The sequence below is a fragment of the Mauremys mutica genome, chromosome 1 (genome assembly GCF_020497125.1).
Source record: "Mauremys mutica isolate MM-2020 ecotype Southern chromosome 1, ASM2049712v1, whole genome shotgun sequence".
Lineage (NCBI taxonomy): Eukaryota > Metazoa > Chordata > Testudines > Geoemydidae > Mauremys > Mauremys mutica.
The window spans coordinates 212,936,498-212,957,233 of NC_059072.1; the positions used below are offsets into that span (position 1 = coordinate 212,936,498).

The 20,736-nt window shown below is 41.9% G+C and overlaps 1 protein-coding gene across 3 annotated transcripts in view; it reads left to right on the top strand.

The window, feature by feature from the left end:
• The first annotated feature begins 1,524 nt into the window (after positions 1 to 1,524).
• The window catches only part of RPGR (retinitis pigmentosa GTPase regulator), a 98,143-nt gene continuing 78,931 nt past the window's right edge, over positions 1,525 to 20,736 (top strand). For 2 of the 3 annotated variants that reach the window (XM_045002725.1, XM_045002726.1), the window contains exons 1-4: positions 1,536 to 1,569; positions 8,421 to 8,546; positions 16,086 to 16,178; positions 19,701 to 19,763. In XM_045002725.1, coding sequence (XP_044858660.1) covers positions 1,542 to 1,569; positions 8,421 to 8,546; positions 16,086 to 16,178; positions 19,701 to 19,763 — 310 coding nt within the window. In that variant the 5' untranslated portion in view covers positions 1,536 to 1,541. Of the gene's footprint in view, positions 1,570 to 7,883; positions 7,981 to 8,420; positions 8,547 to 16,085; positions 16,179 to 19,700; positions 19,764 to 20,736 lie in introns of all 3 variants that reach the window. The other variant, XM_045002727.1, reaches the window with a different exon arrangement.

Below are 20,736 nucleotides of genomic sequence, written 5' to 3' on the forward strand. Positions count from 1 at the left end.
AATTGTGCATGTGCCAAAATGGCTATATTGCAACTGTTTTTCAAAAAGGAACTTATGACATGCAACCCATAAATTTTACAAGTACTTTTTTGAAAGACTGAAAATCGTTGGCTATTTTCACTTAGCCCTCCTGTCTTCAAATTCTGTTTCTCCAGTACCAGGCCTTGAATTGGGCCAAGCCATGCAAGGTTGGCAACTGCATTTTTCCTTTTTGGGGGGTAACCTCTTACTTACTGTTTTTTATAAAATGAAAGCTGGAAAATGTTATTAGTCCATACGGTTGCAGAGAAATGATGCAGTGAAATATGCCTACAGCTCCAGAGATACCGAAACACTAGCTATGAGAGTTGTAAACTACTAAATGAGATGTCAACTCAGGTGCCCAAGCTTGAAGACGTAAATGTCCACATGCTTAACTCTTCCACTGCTGTCCAAGCATACATGAAAGGAGAGGGAGGATCATATTATGAATCTACTATGGCTCAGTTTGGTGCCAAAAATGGTGGATGTGTGGGAGATTACCACCACCCTTTTTATACCAGTCTGATTAGACGTGTGAAAAAAGCCATATGGGAAGGATAAAACCAAGGAGTGCATCCCATCAGTGGGAGATAATCTCTTAGGATTTGTCTACACAGCAAAGAAAAACCCAGAGCTGCCACGACTTGGGCTCAGGCTGTGGGGCTGTTTCATTGCTGTGTAGACTTCTGGACTGGTGGGAGAGTCCCAGAGCTCAGGACCCAGCCTGGAAATTTATACAGTAATGAAACTGCCCAAACCCTGTTAGCCCAAGTTGGCTGACAAGGCATGGGCCAGCTGCGGGTTTTTCTTTGCTGCTCTGCACAGTTAATATGGGTGATGGTACCTGGGTCTGATCACCTGGTAACATGTGTTACTGTGCCATCCCTGTTTCTGCACTGCCCCAGTGTGTGGCTGGGGCCATGTGCCAGGGCTCTGTGTACAGAGATGTTCTGAGTGGGATTCTTTCCCAGTTGATAGCCCCCCCTTTTTTTTTTTTTGCTCCGCCAGCAGATCCCTCCCTCCATGTGTCCCGATATCCTCTGATCTGGTCACCCTAATCAGCCCTGGCGTTATCCCCCGGCACGCATACAGCACAAGGGCAGGCCGCAGCCCCAGTTAAAGTGGAGCCCGGCTCCTAACTCCCCTGCGGGGTGACGGAGCCAGCCAGGGCTGCACCGCCGCAGCTCAGGGCCGGGGGCTGCTGTGTGCAGGGCGGAGCGAGGTTTGGGCAGGCACGTGGCTGGGAGCCGGGGCTCACGGGGCAGCCCAGACCTCCCCTCAGAGCCCAGCAGGGCAGAGAACCCTGCAGCCGGCCCCGCCCCCAAACCCCGCCTCGCCCCCAGCCCCCGGGCCGGTGCCCAAAGCCGGACAGTCCGGGAGCCCCCGGCCCGAGCCCAGCGCCGGCCGGCAGGGGGCGCGCGCGGCTCTCCGTGGCCGGGCCCCGCCTCCCGTTGCTAGTGGCAGGAGGTTTGTTTACTTCCGGGACCCTCCCCCCCCCCAGCGCCGGAGCCCGAGCCGCCATGGGGGAGGCGGAGGAGCCGGTGCCCGGTGAGTCTCCCGGGTCCCTGGGGGTGCGGGTCCCTCGCCCGCCCGCTCGCTCGCTGTGACCCAGCCGGGGGGGGGGGGCGCGGGCTGAGTGTGTCCCCCGGCGGGGCAGGGGCGAGCTGCCCCCCCCGCCCGGAACACGGGCAGCCTCCGGGTGAGCAAAGTGCCCGGGCCCCGGATTTCTCCTGCAGGCGGGGCTGCTCCGTCCCGTGCCCGGCGTGTGTGTCGCGCCCCTCCCGCCCGGGTGCCTGCGCCGCTGGGCTTCAACCCCCCCCCCCCATCCCCCCGGCTTCCCCGGGGCTGCGGTGTCTGAGTATTTCCGCGGAAGGATCCCGACTCCCGTGTACGGGCTGCCCGGGGCGCTGCGGGGCGGGTACAACAATGACACACACCCACCCACCCAGACACCCACACACACCCCCGGGGCGCTGCGGGGAGAGCCCGGCTCAGGCCCAGCTGTTCTCCCGCCCCGGGGCGTTCGCGGGTGGAACGTTGGTACTTTTCTTTGGCCAACCTGCAGGCTCTTGTTAGAAGTTAGTGATACCTCATTGCTGCATGTTTGGTTTTTACCTTTTGCAATTTGGGCCACACAGTGTCCTCTTGAGAGCTAGTAAGAATTGTAGCCCCTATTATAGGTGGTTCATTTTTATCCTAACTAGTGATATCCGTCTAGGTTTATCGGTTTTAATGCTACAGATCATAAGATAACTTCTGGCTGAGGTTAGATGCAAGTGCCCCTTCCCCCATCATAGTAGCACACAATTATATGGATTTAGTTTTCTAATGCTTTTTTCTGAGATGCATCACACTCACCTCTGTTGAAGAAAGGTATCAGCCCCGGCTGACCATTGAGCCCTCCGGGTATGGTGTTCCTTATGTAATTCCATATAAAGCTGTTTATTCTATGGGTTTTTTTCCCTGGGTAAATAAAATAAAGTGTCTGTTGCAGAGCAACTGCTGTCGTACAAAATGTGTTTAGAAAAGAAAAAAATAAGTTAGGCAAAGAAAATATTGTCCCTGGAAACTAATAAAACATATTTAAAATCTTATCCTGGCAATTTTCCAGCTGGTAAAGAATGTGGCTTAGTCTATGACATTTTATAATAATGTCAATTGGAGCTAAAATATCTGAGTAATCTTGCTATGTGTTAAGAACATAACAACGGCCGTACTGGGTCAGACCAATGGTCCATCTAGCCCAGTATTCTGTCTTCTGACAGTGACCAATGCCAGGTGCCCCAGAGGGAATGAACAGAACAGGTAATCATCAATTGTTCCATCCCCTGTTGCCCATTCCCAGCTTCTGTCAAACACGTCAGAGCATAGTTTAGCATCCCTGCCCATGCTGCCTAATAGCCATTGATGGACTTATCCTCAATGAACTCATCTAGTTATTTCTGAACCCTGTTTTAGTATTACAAGTTGTATTGTTATCCTGGGAAATATTATGAAGATATTTACTAAATTGCTAAATTTAGCATTGAATAAGTTTTCAAAGTATGTGTTTTATGATGTGATTACCTGATGCAGTGCAAATTGTGACTACCTCTGCCTTTTTTGTGTGTACTGAATTGAGAATACAGTAAAAGCTGTTTTATCTGGTGCCATGCCTCCTTCTAGGAGCAGCCAGGACAGGTTGCCACTTGCGGGGAGCCGCCCGAGATGAGCACCCCCCTGGATCCAGCACCCTGCATCCTCTCCCGTATCCCAACCTGCTGTCCCGAGCCCCCTTCTGCACCCAAACTCCCTCCCAGAGCCTGTGCCCCGCACCCCCGCTTGCACCCAAACTCCCTTCCTCTTAGTTAACCATCATTTTTTACTTACTGGCACCACCCGTTCCCCCAAGATGCTGGGGAAAAAAAAACTTTTACTGTATATATATATATTTTCAGCCATAGGGCTCTTAACAGAACAAAATATGCTACTATTCAGCTTGGCAAACACCTCTGCCCTGATATTAATGTCAAGGGAATCACTCTAAGCCAGGGGTGGCCAACCTGTGGTTCTTCAGAAGTTAATATGCGTCTCCTTGTATAGGCACTGACTCTGGGGCTGGCGCTATAGGCACCAGCTTTCCAATGTGCCGGGGAGTGCTCACTGCTCAACCCCTGGCTCTGCCACAGGCCCTGCCCCCACTCCACCCCTTCCCATACCCTCTCCTGAGCCTGACATGCCTTCTCTCCTCCCAAGCGTCCTGCACACAAGGAAACAGCTGATCGGGAGGTGCAGGGAGGGAGGGGGAGGCGCTAATTGGCAGGGCTGCTGGTGGGTGGGAGGCGCTGGGAGCGGGAGGGCAGGGAGCTGATGGGGGGCTGCTGACATATTACTGTGGCTCTTTGGCAATGTACATTGGTAAATTCTGGCTCCTTCTCAGGCTTGGTTGGCCGCCCCTGGTCTAAGCATATCCAAATGACATGGAAAATGGACACCTCTCTGTAGGGGGACAAAGGCAAAAATTAAGACCACACTTTTGGTTAATATTTATTAGTTTAAGAGTAGCATTGTGGATATAGTAAAAAAAAGATACTTTCAATAGATTCCAAGGCCAGAAGGAGCCATTGTGATCATCTCGTCTGACTTCCTGTATAACACACACTACAGAACTTTCCCAAAATAGTTCCTAGAGCAGGGGTTGGCAACCTTTCAGAAGTGGTGTGCCGAGTCTTCATTTATTCACTCTTTCTTTAAGGTTTCACATGCCAGTAATACATTTTAACATTTTTAGAAGGTCTCTTTCTATAAGCCTATAATGTATAACTAAACTATTGTTGTATGTAAAGTAAATATGGTTTTTAAAATGTTTAAGAAGCTTCATTTAAAATTAAATTAAAATGCAGAGCCCCCTGGACCGGTGGCCAGGATCCGGGTAGTGTGAGTGCCACTGAAAATCAGCTTGCGTGCCACCTTTGGCACTCATGCCATAGGTTGCCTACCCCTGTCCTAGAGCATATCTTTTAGAAAAACATTCAGTCTTGATTTAAAAACGGCAAGTGATGGAGAGTCCACCAGGACCCTGGGTGAATTGTTTCAATGGTTAATTACTCTCACTGTTAAATTTATTCCAGTCTGAATTTGTCTAGCTTCAACTTCCAACCATTAATCATGTTATCCCTTTCTCTGCTAGATTGAAGACCCCATTATAAAATGTTTATTCCCCAGGTAGATACTTATTGACTGTAATCAAATCACCCTTAGCCTTTTCTTTGTTAAGTTGAACAGAGTGAGCTCTTTGAGTCTATCACTATAAGGCATGATTTCTGATCCTTTAATCATTCTTGTGATTCTTCTCAAAACCCTCTCCAATTCATCAACATCCTTCTTGAATTGTGGGTACCAGAAATGGACATAGTATTCCAGCAGCAGTCGAACCAGTGCCAAATATAGAGGTAAAATAACCTCTCTGTTCCTACTCAAAATCCCCTTATTTATGCATTCTAAAATTGTATTAGCCGTTTTGGACACATCATCACCCTGGGAGCTCACATTCTGCTGGTTGTCCACCAGAACCCCCCCATCTTTTTCAGAGTCATTGCTTCCCATGATAGAGCCTCCCATTCTGTACCTGTGGCCTACATTCTTTGTTCCTGGGGATATACATTAGTTGTATTAAAATGCTTATTGTTTGCTTGTCCCCAGTTGACCAAGCGCTCCAGATTGCTCAGAATCAGTGACCTATCTTCTTCATTATTTACCATCCAATTGTTGTCATCTGTATACTTACCAGTGATGATTTTATGGTTTCTTCCAGGTCATTGATACAAATGTTAAATAGCACAAGGCCAAGAACCGATCCCGCTAGAAACACACCCGCTCTATGATGATTCCCTGTTTACAATCAGATTTTGAGACCTAGTAGTTAGCCATTTTTAATCCATTTAATGTATCTTGTTAATTTTATATCATTCTAGTTTTTTAATCAAAATTTTGTGTTGTACCAAGTCAAATGCCTTACAGAAATCTGTCTGTTACACCAAAACTATTTTTATCAACCAAATTTGTAATCTCATAAAGAAAATCTCAAATTAATCTGACAGGATCTATTTTCCATAAACCCATATTGATTTGCATTAAGTATGTTACCCTCCTTATTTCTTTATTAGAGACCTGTATCAGCCATTTCACTATCATGCCTGGGATTGATGTCATGTTGACAGGCCTATAATTACTCGGGTAATCCCGTTTATGTTTTTAAAATCTGACATATTAACTTTCTTCCAGTCTTCTGGAACTTCCCCAGAGCTCCAAGATGTATTAAAAATCAACATTAACAGTTCAGCAAGCTCCTCAGCCAACTCTTGGATACAAGTTATCTAGACCAGCTGTTTTAAAAATGTATGATTTTAGTAGGTTCTGTCTAGCATCCTCCAGAGATACTAGTGGAATGGGGAGAGTGTTGTCATGATACGATGAAACTATATCATCTGTTTTTTCCTCAAATACAGAGCAGAAATACTTATTGAACACTTCTGCCTTTTTTGCATTATTGATAATTCTACTGTTTCAATCTTGTAATGGACCAATACCATTGTCAGAATTCTTTTTGTTCTTAATATATTTTAAAAAAACTCCTCCTTATTAGCCTTAACTCTGCAGGCCATAGATTTCTCCTTGTGTACCTTTGCTTCCCTTATCAGCTTTATGCAGTTCCTTACTTCTGATTTATATTTATTACCATCAGCTTCCCAGTTCTTCCATTTGATTTATACTTAATTTTTTTTTATAGCTGCCTTCACTTCCTGTCTAAACCTGGTCATTTTTTAAATCAGTATGGCCTTCTTCCTCAATTGGTGGCTTTTTTGGGCCTCTCGTAAAGTGTTCTTAAATGATTCCCAATTATCATTCACATTTTTTTGATTAAATTCATCCTCCCAATTGATTTGGCTCATAATTGTTTTCAACTTTGTGAAACTGGCCCTATTAAAGTACCAAGTATATATATTACTGGTCTGAACTTTATTCTGTTGGAACATTATCATTGTGATCAAGTCATGATCACTTGTATCTAAGCTACCATAAATTTTTAGTTCTGTGATCAGTTCCTCTTTATTCTATTTAGACAAAGTCTAATAAAGAATTCCCCCATGTTGGGTGCAACAGTTTTTGAATCAGGAAATTGTCATCTATAATTAAGGCTAAGATTATGTCACGGAAGTCACGTATTCTGTGACATTTTCTGCTTCTGTCCTGGGGCAGTTGGGGCTGAAGATGTCAGCTGGTGGGGGCCCTGGCGCTCTGAGCCACTATGGGTGGTGGGCCCCTGCAGATCCCAGCCGTCAGGGGACGGGACTCAGAGCTCCAATCTGCTGCAGGTAATGGGGCCGCTGGAGCTCTGAGCTGCCAGCGATGGTGGAGCTGTCAGTTGCAGTGGAGGTGGGTACTGGACCCCCTTCCCCCTTTTTTCATTCTCCTGCACTAATGCTAGTTTTCAGTAGAGAAAGCTATGAAAATCTCAAAGCTCTGTGGGCAGCAGATGCAGTTCTGGAATGTATCCTGAACAAACTGATGTGTAAAATAAGCACATTCTTCCTAAATGCAGGGAAAACTCCTTTAAGAAGACTTTAAATGTTGAGCATTAGAAATTGAAGCTAAGAAACAAAGTTGGGAATGTTGGGGGGAAATAGCACAATAGAAAGAAATGCAGCATTACAGTTGTTTATTAATTTTCAATGTAACCAATATCTCTAGAACTATATGACAGTATTTTACAGGAACAGTCATGAATATTACTTCATCCATTACTGTATGTATATGTGTGTATAGGCATGAGGGGTATGTGGTTTTGTATGTATAGGGCTTTCACCTTTCAAATCAATGAAAATTCTTTTTGCGGAAGAATGGTATAATGGTTAAAGCACAGGACTCACAGTTAGGAGATCTGAGTTCTGGTCCTGGTTCTTGGCTTTGTCACAGTCTTCCTGCATGATGTTGGGCAAATCCTTCAATTTAAATGTCCATTTCCCCACCTGTACTATGAGGATAATGTATTTATTTCAAATTCAAAGGTTATGGTAAGAGCTTAATTCATAACTGTTTATAAAGCATTTTGAGATACTCTAATATATTGCACTTTGAGAGTGCCTTCTATTTATTTAAAAGGTTTAAAAAAGCACTTATGCTACATGATTTTAACACAATAAACTTGAGACTTTTGCTCTTCGAAGTGGGAAGAATTGTGAGTGTTAGAAATAAAGATCTCTAGGGTTGGATTTTTGAAGATCATAATTTTAAAATGCAAGTGGGTTTTGGCAGCCCTTGTTTTCAAGGGCTGAGAGTCTTGCTTTTAGGGGGCAATTTTTAGAGCAAATGTATCTTTTCAGATGAGTGAGGAAGAGTGGTCAGATTTGGAGCCTGTCAACCTTTTCAGTCTCTCTGTCTAATCCAATTTGGAAAACCTGTTTGAATTCAAGTGTAAACGTAAGTGAGATTTTTTTTTTTTTTGGTCTCAACCTGCTTTCAGGATGAGCTTTTTGTGTTTTACTTTTTTGTGTCAAATTTTTCCTTTTTTTTAAGCCCTCTTACATGTGGCAATATTGCTGTATTTCTTAGAGGATAGTGGTAAAGGACAAAAGAACTTGATTATATTCTTAAAGCAAAATATATCTACATCTGTATCTAATCTATTAGCAAAGCCCATGAGACTAGGAAGGAATGGAGGGAAGAAAATGTGATCCTAAAAATGGTAGCCTTGAGGAAGCTGACTGAGAGAAACCACCAGAGCTTGAAGAGAATTAAAGAAATATAAAAAGACAGTGGAAAATAAAAAGGATGCTTAGATTAATGGGAAGTTACTATTTTGGATAAATGAGGTATAACTAATTTGCACTAATACTGAAACTGTCTTATTTATGTTTTAGAATCAGGTGCTGTTTTCACATTTGGAAAAAGCAAATTTGCAGAAAATATTCCTAGCAAGTTTTGGTTTAAAAATGACAAGCCTTTGTATATATCATGTGGAGATGAACATACTGCTATTGTTACAGGTTAGTATCAACACAGCTTAAAGAACATGTTTTGTAATACATGGCTTGTAAATGTATGGTTTAGTATCATGTCTGTGGTAGTATTATAAAAAACAATCCCCTCCTCCCGTTCTTTGAAGGAGTGCCTTCATTTCCATTGAAGTCACTGGGAATTAAATTCTGAGCACACTAAACAGGAGATGCCTGGTGCCCCATGTGAGTGCGTCTTTAGTGCAAAATGACAGCATCGGATCAAAATAAGAACATAAGAATGACCATACTGGGTCAGTCCAATGTTCCATCTAGCCTGGTATCCTGAGCAGATGTTTTCGGAGAACTATCCGCAATGGTCCCAAGATCTCTTTCATGGGCGGTAACAACTGATTTATACCCCCTTATTTTGTATGTATAGCTGGGATTATGTTTTCCAATATGCATTATTTTGCATTTATCAACATTGAATTTCATCTGCCATTTTGTTTCCCAGTCACCCATTTAATGAGATCTCTTTGTAACTCTTTGGTCAACTTTGGACTTAACTATCTTGAGTAATTCTGTATCATCTGCAAACTTTGCCATCTCACTGTTTACCCCTTTTTCCAGATCAATTATGAATATGTTGAACAGCACAGGTCCCAGTATGTATCCTTGAGGGACCAGCTGTTTATCTCTCTCCACCATGAAAACATACCATTTATTCCGACCCTTTGTATTCTGACTTTTAACCAGTTACTGATCAGTGAGAAGACCTTCTCCCCAGCTATCAAAATGATTTTGATCAACTTGAAAAAGAACACTGAGACTGACAGTATCTAATAACTATTCTTAAATAGAGAAAATTTATGTAGTGGAAATAATCAGGACTTGAAATGAAAATGAACCTGGAGGGTTCTTATTTATTTGAGAAGCAATGCTGAATGCAATTAGCAAAGGTCAATAGGAATCCTTGTCTGAAACTTAATGTTCAAGATGGTATATGTCTAAAATTAAAACTTTTTGGAGTTATAAATTATGTGTGAATGGAAAATAGCCCTACAAATCAACCCCAAAACATTTTAATAAATGCTACTACTGTACAGTAAATTACAACAACCACACAGAAGAAGTTTTGATGAAGCATAGTAAACACACTTTTAATAAAAATCTCATTTTTGTTTCTTTGAAATGCTAGTAGCAGTAACCAAAAAAGAACTAGAGTCCTGTTTGAACTAATGCAAGAGAGACTAGTTTAGTTGGTGATCATGTCATTAAATATATTGGCAGTTCATCTCATGTAAATGCCAGCATTAAAAAAAATAGGAAATGGAATTTTGATACAAAAAGTCCATGATGTATTTTCAGAGTGGGTTTTTATTCTGAGGTAGAATTCTCCCCATCTGCCACTCTAGGACATTTGAAATAGGTGTTCCCCCTTTTTACTTCTATGTTGCTTAAATGTTTACTTGTTATATAGGTGTTTGAGGATATCCTGTCTGTCCCCATGCTAGACTGCTTATAGTTTGCATGTGGGGAAATTGGGATTTGTGAAAAACAAGTGTTTTAACAATTAAAATGCTTTTATGCTTTTATAACACACTGCAAAATGTGTTGTGGTGAAAAACAAAAGCGTTTACTGCACAGCAGGGTTTTTCCAGTCTAACTTCAGAGAAAGTGATACTGCAATTTAATTATACTTGACCAAAACTTCAAAGTATTTTTTCAGGCTGTGGAAGTTTTATTAAATAGTTTCTATTTACCACTTAACATTTCTGATAAGCTAAACTTTTATTTTTATTCTTCTCTAACTTTATTGGCAAGACATTACATTAGGAAAGGGTGGCCATTACCAAAAAAAAATCCCTTCCCAACAGTTGTTTTTGGAGTTTGTATGTTAAGAATTATGTAGGTTTTAAAACTCTACAGTGATGTTACAAACATTTAGTTTTTAAAAATTTTTTAATATAGAATAAGTGCTTTTGCTATGGTATTTCAAAAATGAAAACTGACCGACTTATGCACTTTGAAATAGTCAGAGTTTCTGTAACCCGAACATAAGAATGGCCGTACCGGGTCAGACCAAAGGTCCATCTAGCCCAGTATCTGTCTACCGACAGTGGCCAATGCCAGGTGCCCCAGAGGGAGTGAACCTAACAGGCAATGATCAAGTGATCTCTCTCCTGCCATCCATCTCCATCCTCTGACGAACAGAGGCTAGGGACACCATTCTTACCCATCCTAGCTAATAGCCATTTATGGACTTAGCCACCATGAATTTATCCAGTCCCCTTTTAAACATTGTTATAGTCCTAGCCTTCACAACCTCCTCAGGTAAGGAGTTCCACAAGTTGACTGTGCGCTGCGTGAAGAAGAACTTCCTTTTATTTGTTTTAAACCTGCTGCCTATTAATTTCATTTGGTGACCCCTAGTTCTTGTATTATGGGAATAAGTAAATAACTTTTCCTTATCCACTTTCTCAACATCACTCATGATTTTATATACATCTATCATATCCCCCCTTAGTCTTCTCTTTTCCAAGCTGAAGAGTCCTAGCCTCTTTAATCTTTCCTCATATGGGACCCTCTCTAAACCCCTAATCATTTTAGTTGCCCTTTTCTGAACCTTTTCTAGTGCTAGAATATCTTTTTTGAGGTGAGGAGACCACATCTGTACACAGTATTCAAGATGTGGGCGTACCATGGATTTATATAAGGGCAATAATATATTCTCAGTCTTATTTTCTATCCCCTTTTTAATTATTCCTAACATCCTGTTTGCTTTTTTGACCGCCTCTGCACACTGCGTGGACATCTTCAGAGAACTATCCACGATGACTCCAAGATCTTTTTCCTGACTCGTTGTAGCTAAATTAGCCCCCATCATGTTGTATGTATAGTTGGGGTTATTTTTTCCAATGTGCATTACTTTACATTTATCCACATTAAATTTCATTTGCCATTTTGTTGCCCAATCACTTAGTTTTGTGAGATCTTTTTGAAGTTCTTCACAATCTGCTTTGGTCTTAACTATCTTGAGCAGTTTAGTATCATCTGCAAACTTTGCCACCTCACTGTTTACCCCTTTCTCCAGATCATTTATGAATAAATTGAATAGGATTGGTCCTAGGACTGACCCTTGGGGAACACCACTAGTTACCCCTCTCCATTCTGAGAATTTACCATTAATTCCTACCCTTTGTTCCCTGTCCTTTAACCAGTTCTCAATCCATGAAAGGACCTTTCCTTTTATCCCATGACAGCTTAATTTACGTAAGAGCCTTTGGTGAGGGACCTTGTCAAAGGCTTTCTGGAAATCTAAGTACACTATCTCCACCGGATCCCCCTTGTCCACATGTTTGTTGACCCCTTCAAAGAACTCTAATAGATTAGTAAGACACGATTTCCCTTTACAGAAACCATGTTGACTATTGCTCAACAGTTTGTTTTTCTACGTGTCTGACAATTTTATTCTTAACTATTGTTTCGAATAATTTGCCCGGTACCGACATTAGACTTACCGGTCTGTAATTGCCGGGATCACCCCTAGAGCCCTTTTAAAATATTGGCGTTACATTAGCTAACTTCCAGTCATTGGGTACCGAAGCAGATTTAAAGGACAGGTTACAAACCTTAGTTAATAGTTCCGCAACTTCACATTTGAGTTCTTTCAGAACTCTTGGGTGAATGCCATCTGGTCCCGGTGACTTGTTAATGTTGAGTTTATCAGTTAATTCCAAAACCTCCTCTAGTGACACTTCAATCTGTGACAGTTCCTCAGATCTGTCACCTACAAAAGCCAGCTCAGGTTTGGGAATCTCCCTAACATCCTCAGCCGTGAAGACTGAAGCAAAGAATCCATTTAGTTTCTCCGCAATGACTTTATCGTCTTTAAGCGCTCCTTTGGTATTTTGATCGTCAAGGGGCCCCACTGGTTGTTTAGCAGGCTTCCTGCTTCTGATGTACTTAAAAAACATTTTGTTATTACCTTTAGAGTTTTTGGCTAGCCGTTCTTCAAACTCCTCTTTGGCTTTTCTTATTACACTCTTGCACTTAAGTTGGCAGTGTTTGTGCTCCTTTCTATTTGCCTCACTAGGATTTGACTTCCACCTTTTAAAGGAAGTCTTTTTATTTCTCACTGCTTCTTTTACATGGTTGTTAAGCCACGGTGGCTCTTTTTTAGTTCTTTTACTGTTTTTCTTAATTTGGGGTATACATTGAAGTTGGGCCTCTATTATGATGTCTTTAAAAAGGGCCCATGCAACTTGCAGGGATTTCACTTTAGTCACTGTACCTTTTAACTTTTGCCTAACTAACCCCCTCATTTTTGTATAGTTCCCCCTTTTGAAATTAAATGCCACAGTGTTGGGCAGTTGAGGTGTTCTTCCAACCACAGGGATGTTGAATGTTATTGTATTATGGTCACTATTTCCAAGCGGTCCTGCTATAGTCACCTCTTGGACCAGCTCCTGTGCTCCACTCAGGATTAAATCTAGAGTTGCCTCTCCCCTTGTGGGTTCCCGTACCAGCTGCTCCATGAAGCAGTCATTTAAAGTATCGAGAAATTTTATCTCTGCATTTCGTCCTGAAGTGAAATGTTCCCAGTCAATATGGGGATAATTGAAATCCCCCACTATTACTGGGTTCTTAATTTTGATAGCCTCTCTAATTTCCCTTAGCATTTCATCATCACTATTACTGTCCTGGTCAGGTGGTCGATAATAGATCCCTAATGTTATATTTTTACTAGAGCATGAAATTTCTATCCATAGAGATTCTATGGAACATGTAGATTCGCTTAAGATTTTTACTTCATTTGAATCTACAGTTTCTTTCACATATTAGTGCCACTCCTCCCCCTGCACGACCTGTTCTGTCCTTCCGATATATTTTGTACCCCGGAATGATTGTGTCCCATTGATTGCTCTCAGTCCACCAGGTTTCTGTGATGCCTATTATATCAATATCCTCCTTTATCACAAGGCACTCTAGTTCACCCATCTTATTATTTAGACTTCTGCCATTTGTGTACAAGCACTTTAAAAACTTGTCCCTGTGTATTAGCCTGCCTTTTTCTGATGTGCCAGATTCTTTTTTATGTGACTGTTTATCATCTGATCCGGCCCTTACATTATCCTCTTCCGTCCTCTGCTCCTGACTATAACCTGGAGATTCTCTATCATCAGACTCTCCCCTAAGAAAAGTCTGTGTCCGATCCACACGCTCCTCTGCAGCGGTCGGCTTTCCCCCATCTCCTAGTTTAAAAACTGCTCTACAACCTTCTTAATGTTTAGTGCCAGCAGTCTGGTTCCACTTTGGTTTAGGTGGAGCCCATCTCTCCTGTATAGGCTCCTCCCATCCCAGAAGTTTCCCCAGTTCCTAATGAACGTGAACCCCTCCTCTCTACACCATTGTCTCATCCACGCATTGAGACTCTGAAGCTCTGCCTGCCTACCTGGCCCTGCGCGTGGAACTGGAAGCATTTCTGATAATGCCACCAAACTCAGAACCTTGACTGGGGAACCAGATTGTTGAAGCACAAAACAGCTACAAGTTAGGTGGGTGTACATGCGGGATCATGGGTGTGTGCAGTGCTGGTTTTAACAGTCAAGGCGGCTAAGGCAGCTGAAAAGTCAGTTGACATGGCCATTCTCTGATGAACCCCCTGCTGTAAGAGCTTTGTGGAGCTTCAGCAGGGGAGTGCACTCTGCTCCTCCTATTGGGAAGCACTGTGAATGAGTTGTGGAAGCACTGCCTTTTCCTCATCGGAGTGAACTTCTTCTGGAGGGTATGTCTACACAGCAGCTAGAAGGTATGATTCACAGCTCAGATAGACATACATTCACTAGCTTTGCTTGAGCCAGCATGCTAAAAATAGCACTGTGGCTGCAGTGGCAAGGGTAGCAGCTTGGACTAGCCACCTGATTACAGTCCTCCCTGACCCCTGGATATGTACTCATGCAGCTAGCAAGAGCCACTGTCGGTGCCATCAGAGCCACGCTGCTATTTTAAGCATGCTAGCTCCAGCAGAGCTTGTACATGTATGTCCACTTGAGAGGACATACATGCTGTGTAAACATACCCTCGCAGCTGCTGTGTAGACATACCCTCGTATACAAGGAACTTTGCTAGAGCAGGTATTGCAATTTACACCTTGCTATGCCAACTTAGCTAAATTTGGTTGATGGTATTACACAAGATCACCATTTAAAAAAAATAAATGTTATAAGCACTGAGAAAACAGTCAAATGCAGCTGTTTGATCTTCTATGTGTCTGAAAAGGATGACGTTAGGTTTTTCAAATTGTTGATCTGCTACACTTCTACCCTCAATCTATGGATCTCCTGTATGAAATCACTTGTGTATTTGTAATGATTGAGCCCATAAAGTTAATAAGAAACTCATTCTTGAAAAATGTGATTCTGGCATTACTTCTTAGCTAAGTTTTGTAGTATAGTTTTTACATTGTAGGCTTACAGAACTGTCTGAATGTATGAGGTTTTTAATGTATCCCACCGTAAATATTACATCCAGATGCTAAATCTAATTCACAGGAGAACGCACTCTTCTGGGAACAAGGTATACAGCAGACACATGTTCAAGGAGAAAGCCGCACAATATGTGGCCATATTTATAGAAGTTAAATACAAACAATGTTCTGCAAAAGTTCACATTTGGAAAATCCCTCCCACAGGCCAAATTGTGCACATACATCTGTAGAAATCACAGGGAAAATTTTGACACACACACAAGACCAAACCCAGACAAAACAAACAACCCTCCATCCCCAAACAACCTCTTCCAGTGCTTTAATAGGGCCAGAATCTGGACATTGTATAAAATATACAAAATGCAGGCATGCAAATGTGGAAGGAGTATATGCACCCTATTCTGACTTTCGTCAGTCACTTGCACAGATTACTCATTTTCCTATCTAGAATTATCTGCTTGTTCATGTGTCCATACTGTTGCTGTGTAAATAGATGCAGGGAGACCATGTTTCCTGATCCATAGGTCCTCTTATGTGTCCTCTTCTGAGTGCAGGGTTTCTGGTAGATCTCTGTGTACAGTGCCCTGTTAAAATTTGGCTGATATTACTGAAGAGATCTGCCAAAAAAAAAATATCATAAAAAGTGTAGAATATGGCCTTAAAAATGCTTTCACAACTGCCAGTTTGTCTCAATTGTCCACATCCTAAAAAGTGTCTGAGACTGTTTTGTCATGGATAACAAAGCAAACTGTTTTGTTATGGAGAAAGCTGTTTTTTTAAGCTATTCTCACTACTAGCCGTGGCTGACCAACTACAGAGCAAGCCTGTGATATTAATTTGTAGAAAAAAGTCAATTCCGTCTATGTGTATTGTAATTGACTATATTTTTGAAAATAGTCTGTTAGTTAAATATTAAATAGTTTTAAACAATTTCATTGTAAAATAAAGAATATTTAACTTCTCTCATAATTTTCCTTACAAAAAGCTTTAATAATTGTGTGCCATGAGTTGATGGCCATCCTTAATTATGATCTGCTGTAAAGTTGCTGTATATTCAAACACGTTTATGCGTTCCCACTGATGTCTTTATTTTGCAGGAAATGGTAAACTTTACATGTTTGGCAGCAATAACTGGGGCCAGTTAGGACTAGGAACAAAGAATACTATCAACAAGCCAACTTGTGTAAAAGGTTTGTCTAATTTTCTTCTTTGGCTTTTTGATAGATGGCTTGAATGAAAAAGTGATTTATAGTATCAATTTCCAAATTAAATACAAGGTCCCTATTTGATCTTCTGTCACCTCACGATTCTAGGTCTTGGGGAGTTTGAGGACTACTCAAGATACACAGAATCCGATCTTTTTGGATACCCATTAAGAATTCCCATTCAGTGTCATCTCTTTCTGACCAACTTCATTCCATATGCAGGGAAGTTATTGGACTGTTGATCGCTGAAGTGCTGTTTGGTGCATAGACACCGAGACAAAGTATCATTATATGTATGCATTGTTGTAGCCATGTTGGTCCCAGGATATTAGAGGGACAAAGCAAGTGAGGTAATATTTTTCATGGGACCAACTTCTGTTGGTGAGAGAGGCAAGCTTTCAACCTTACATAGAGCTCTTCCTCAGGTCTGAAGTTGGTCCAATAAAAGATACAACCTTACCTACCTTGTATCTCTAATATCATTTTGTGTAACCTTCTGCCAATGCAGCAAAGAGTCCTGTGGCACCTTATAGACTAACAGACGTATTGGAGCATGAGCTTTCGTGGGTGAATACCCACTTCGTCAGATGCATGTAGTGGCAATGCAACCCCTAGCAGAGAGACTGTCTCACTATCCATCCTACTACTTTTTGAGTAAATATGAGAAATACCTGAAGGTGTCCCAAAAAAGCAGAGCCATTAATGGATTCACCCACATCCACTACACACATCATTAAATAAAGAAGGAATGAAATAAGTACCCATGCTTGTTTACAGATTATGGAATTTGTCATTCCATTACAAACTCTTACAGTTTCTCCCAGCCAGCTCTACCTTCTCTAACAGATCAATAATTCTTTCCCCATCAAAAAAATTATTCTCTCAATTCACCCCATTATTATCAGTACATCATTCTCAACCATCAAATGAATTAACTCTCTTGCTCTCTGTCATCAGATTTGTTCAGTTGCCCATCATCAAATACAAGTTATTCAGCCTGTTCAAACCCATTTAATCCAGGAATAAATTAATTCTGCCCCAAACATCTTTCCAGAGCCCTTTGCTGCTTCTGTCCTCTCCTTCTACCTGTTTCAGGCTGATGACAGAGGGGGGAGCAGGATCACTGGGATCTTCACCTCCTTAGTCAACAGCCATGTGAGGATATGGGGTTGATTCTTGCCTTGGCTAAGATAGAGTGGGAGCTCTCCCGTTGCTTCTTCTCTCAGACTGTGGCAGGCAATGGAGAGAGCGAGGAGATCTCAGAACAGAGCTCCTTCTTTCAGGAAGGGGGGAGGGCTGGGAGTAGGGCTGGGCAGGACAGTTTTTTCACTCTCCTTGGTAGTGGCCAGCTGTGGAAAGGACAGATGTGACTCCAACATGGTGATAGTTGGCTGTGGAATGGGATGGCAACAATTCCCTGCTCAAGTCCTGCTTGGGGCCAAGCAGCAGTAGTAGCATGTTGCTGTTGCAATCCTGAGAGAGTGCCTTCTTGGGCTTGCTGAGGAGCAGATGATCCTTGTGGGGCAGTGAGGGTAAACTCTATCAGTAATGCCAAAACCGTCAGCTATGTTATGCATCATGCATCTGATGAAGTGGGTTCTAGCCCACAAAAGCTTATGCCCAGATAAATTTGTTAGTCTCTAAGGTGCCACAAGGACTCCTCATTGTTTTAGCTATGTTACAGGCACTGCATAGCAGAGCTGATATACTGTGAGGTGCCATACACCTGGTTGCCATGGGGATACTCCTGGCCTTACAGGCTATAGATGGCACGCAGCAGAGGGAGGCGGTACATATGGGGAGAATCCAGGCTTCTCAAGAGCTATTTCAGATAATCTCCATACCTAAAAGAGGCAGAATCTGGGGTTCTCTGCATATGCTCTGTGATCTCACAATACAGTACTTCCATTTTTTTCCAGGTGCAGCAGCAAGTAAAAGGGCTTGGAAGAGCATGTTGATTTTTGAGTACAGTAGAACCTCAGAGTTACGAGCACCTTGGGAATGGAGGTTGTTTGTAACTCTGAAATGTTCATAATTCTGAACAAAACATTGTTCTTTCAAAAGTTTAAAACTGAACATTGACTTAATACTGCTTGAAACTTTACTAGGCAGATAAAAAATGCTGCTTTCCCTTTTTTATTAGTAGTTTACTTTGGACACAGTACTGTACTGTATTTGCATTTTTTAAATTTTTTTGGTCTCTGCTGCTGCCTGATTGTGTACTCCCAGTTCAAAATGAGGTTGTGTGGTTGACTGGTCAGTTCGTAACTCTGAGGTTCTTCTGTATGGTGTTGGTGGGTGTTGGGCAGGATGGAAAAGAATCCAGAGCAGGGAGGATTTGTTTGTGGGGGACAGTTCTAAACCCGGGTGGCTGGTGGGAGAGGGTTCCCAGTTGAGGGGGTAAGTCTGAGCGGTGGAGTGACTGGGTAGAAAGTGGAAGGGCTGTCAGTCTGGTAGGATGGGGATGTTTTGGAGCTGGTGGAGGTTGAGAAGGGTCTGAAAAAGGAGGGAGATGCCCTAGGTTGGTAGGATTGAGGGCTGGGGGATATAAAATCAATTTGTGAATGGGTGTGTGGACAAGGTAGTGAGAAACAGTAAGAAGGATAGTAGGGTAAGTGGTAAATAGGTTGTAGGGGCAGAAATTGGGAAGTAGAGAGAAGGTGAGAGGTCACACAGGGATAAATATTTTTCTCTATTTCTGAAACAGGGAGGAGTTACTAAAGGAGAGTGAATGCCCCTTTTTCTTCCCTCTTTTCTACCAAAACACTTCCCCATGGCAAGCCCCCCCCACCGTCCAGTTTTTCACTTCAAAAGCACTAGGGAGGGAGAGAGGAGGAATGTGGGTGTGCGTGGGCGCAAACGGACGGTGGTGGGTGTAGAGGGAGGTTGCTACCTGCAGCCACACTGCTTATTCTGGGCACTAGCCCACAGTATGCTTGCTACTAACAGCTGGTGATTACACTGGTTAATGTGACCAGTTGAGAGGGTGATGCAGAACATGACAGCCAGGGGGAGAAAAGAACAATAGAGAATTAATATGTGGGGGTGAAAAGGTAGGGTAGTAGGAGGCAACAGAATTGGGTGATTATAAGGACACAAAATGGCGGGAGAAGGAAAATAGTGGGTTAGTAACATCATTTAAGTACTGAAAATTGGAGCAAATGCCACCCATATTGTTGCCAGTTCAACTTGCTGCAGTCTACTGAGGGTAAGATGTGGTATCTGGTTGACTGTGGTATATCAGCGTTCATGCAGTTAATATAAATGACAGCTACAAACATTTGAGGAATCTTTCTATTTTTGTTTACCCAGGGGTGATTTTGATTGACACATTCTTATGAAATAAAGAGAAATGTTAGGTTAAAGTGTTCAGTTTATATTGTAACTTTACCTGCTGCTGGTAAAAATATGAAAAGAGCAGATGGCTATATGCAGATTGCAAAGTGTTGTTTAACAAATGTAACTATCAACTTGTTTGTAAACATATTCTCTGACTTTAATTCATAGCTTTAAAACCAGAAAAAGTTAAACTTGCTGCTTGCGGGAGAAACCACACTTTAGTTTACACAGGTATGTAATCTACATTATTTACATACTAGGGAAATATTTAAGGCAAAATTCTGCCCTGGGTTTCATGCATAGTTCTAATTCTATAATGGGAGCCCCCTATGTACATCTAGGGGAAAAATATGGCAGTGAAAATTCAACCACCTGTCATGTATTCTGTGCTCTGAATTCCTGAAATAGCTTTTCCATGCCATGGTGTTTATAAAGGAATTGTATATAGGAATTGGCAAACAATAGAATTACCTCCTGCCTGATTTTGATGTGAGGGTAACACTTTTGTATAACTTCAGAAAAGGTCTGGATATACAGCACATAACCTTTAGAACCCTCTTCTAGTCTTCCTAAAAGGCAATATGCTCTGTCTCCCACTATTGGGTTTGAGAAATTAGTTTGCTAAGCTTTAGAAGTTGGCACTTTCATTTTACAGCGATAATATACAAGGATTGATATGTTTTTAAAATTTGTAGAAAGGAACTACCCTCTATATGGCACCAGTGTTTGGAGCCTACAGTGATATGAAGAGAGTGGTTGATTTACTAAGGTTTTAATATATGTGTGAACTCAGGCTATAGTAAATTATTCTTACAATATAACACAACACTTTAATAAGGATTGACTATATCAAATTGAACAAGGTACAGATTTACAACTTGAAACAGGTATTGTGGCTGGATAATTTTTATGACCACCATTAACATTTGTCGTTATGCATGTTAAAATAATATTAAGGGTAATTAAAATTCATGCTTCAGGGCACAAGCTAATTAACCCTGGGTTAAGAAAGAAATTCTTTCCCCTGCCCTTTTTGTGGTGTTGTACACCTGGAAGCATCTATTTATCTATCTTGGGTACTTATATGGCCCCATCACCATAGTACCTGAGTACCTCACAAACTTTAATGTATTTATCCATCACAACACCCCTGTGAGATAGGGAAGTGCTGTTATCTCTGTTTGACAGCTGGGGAAATGAGACA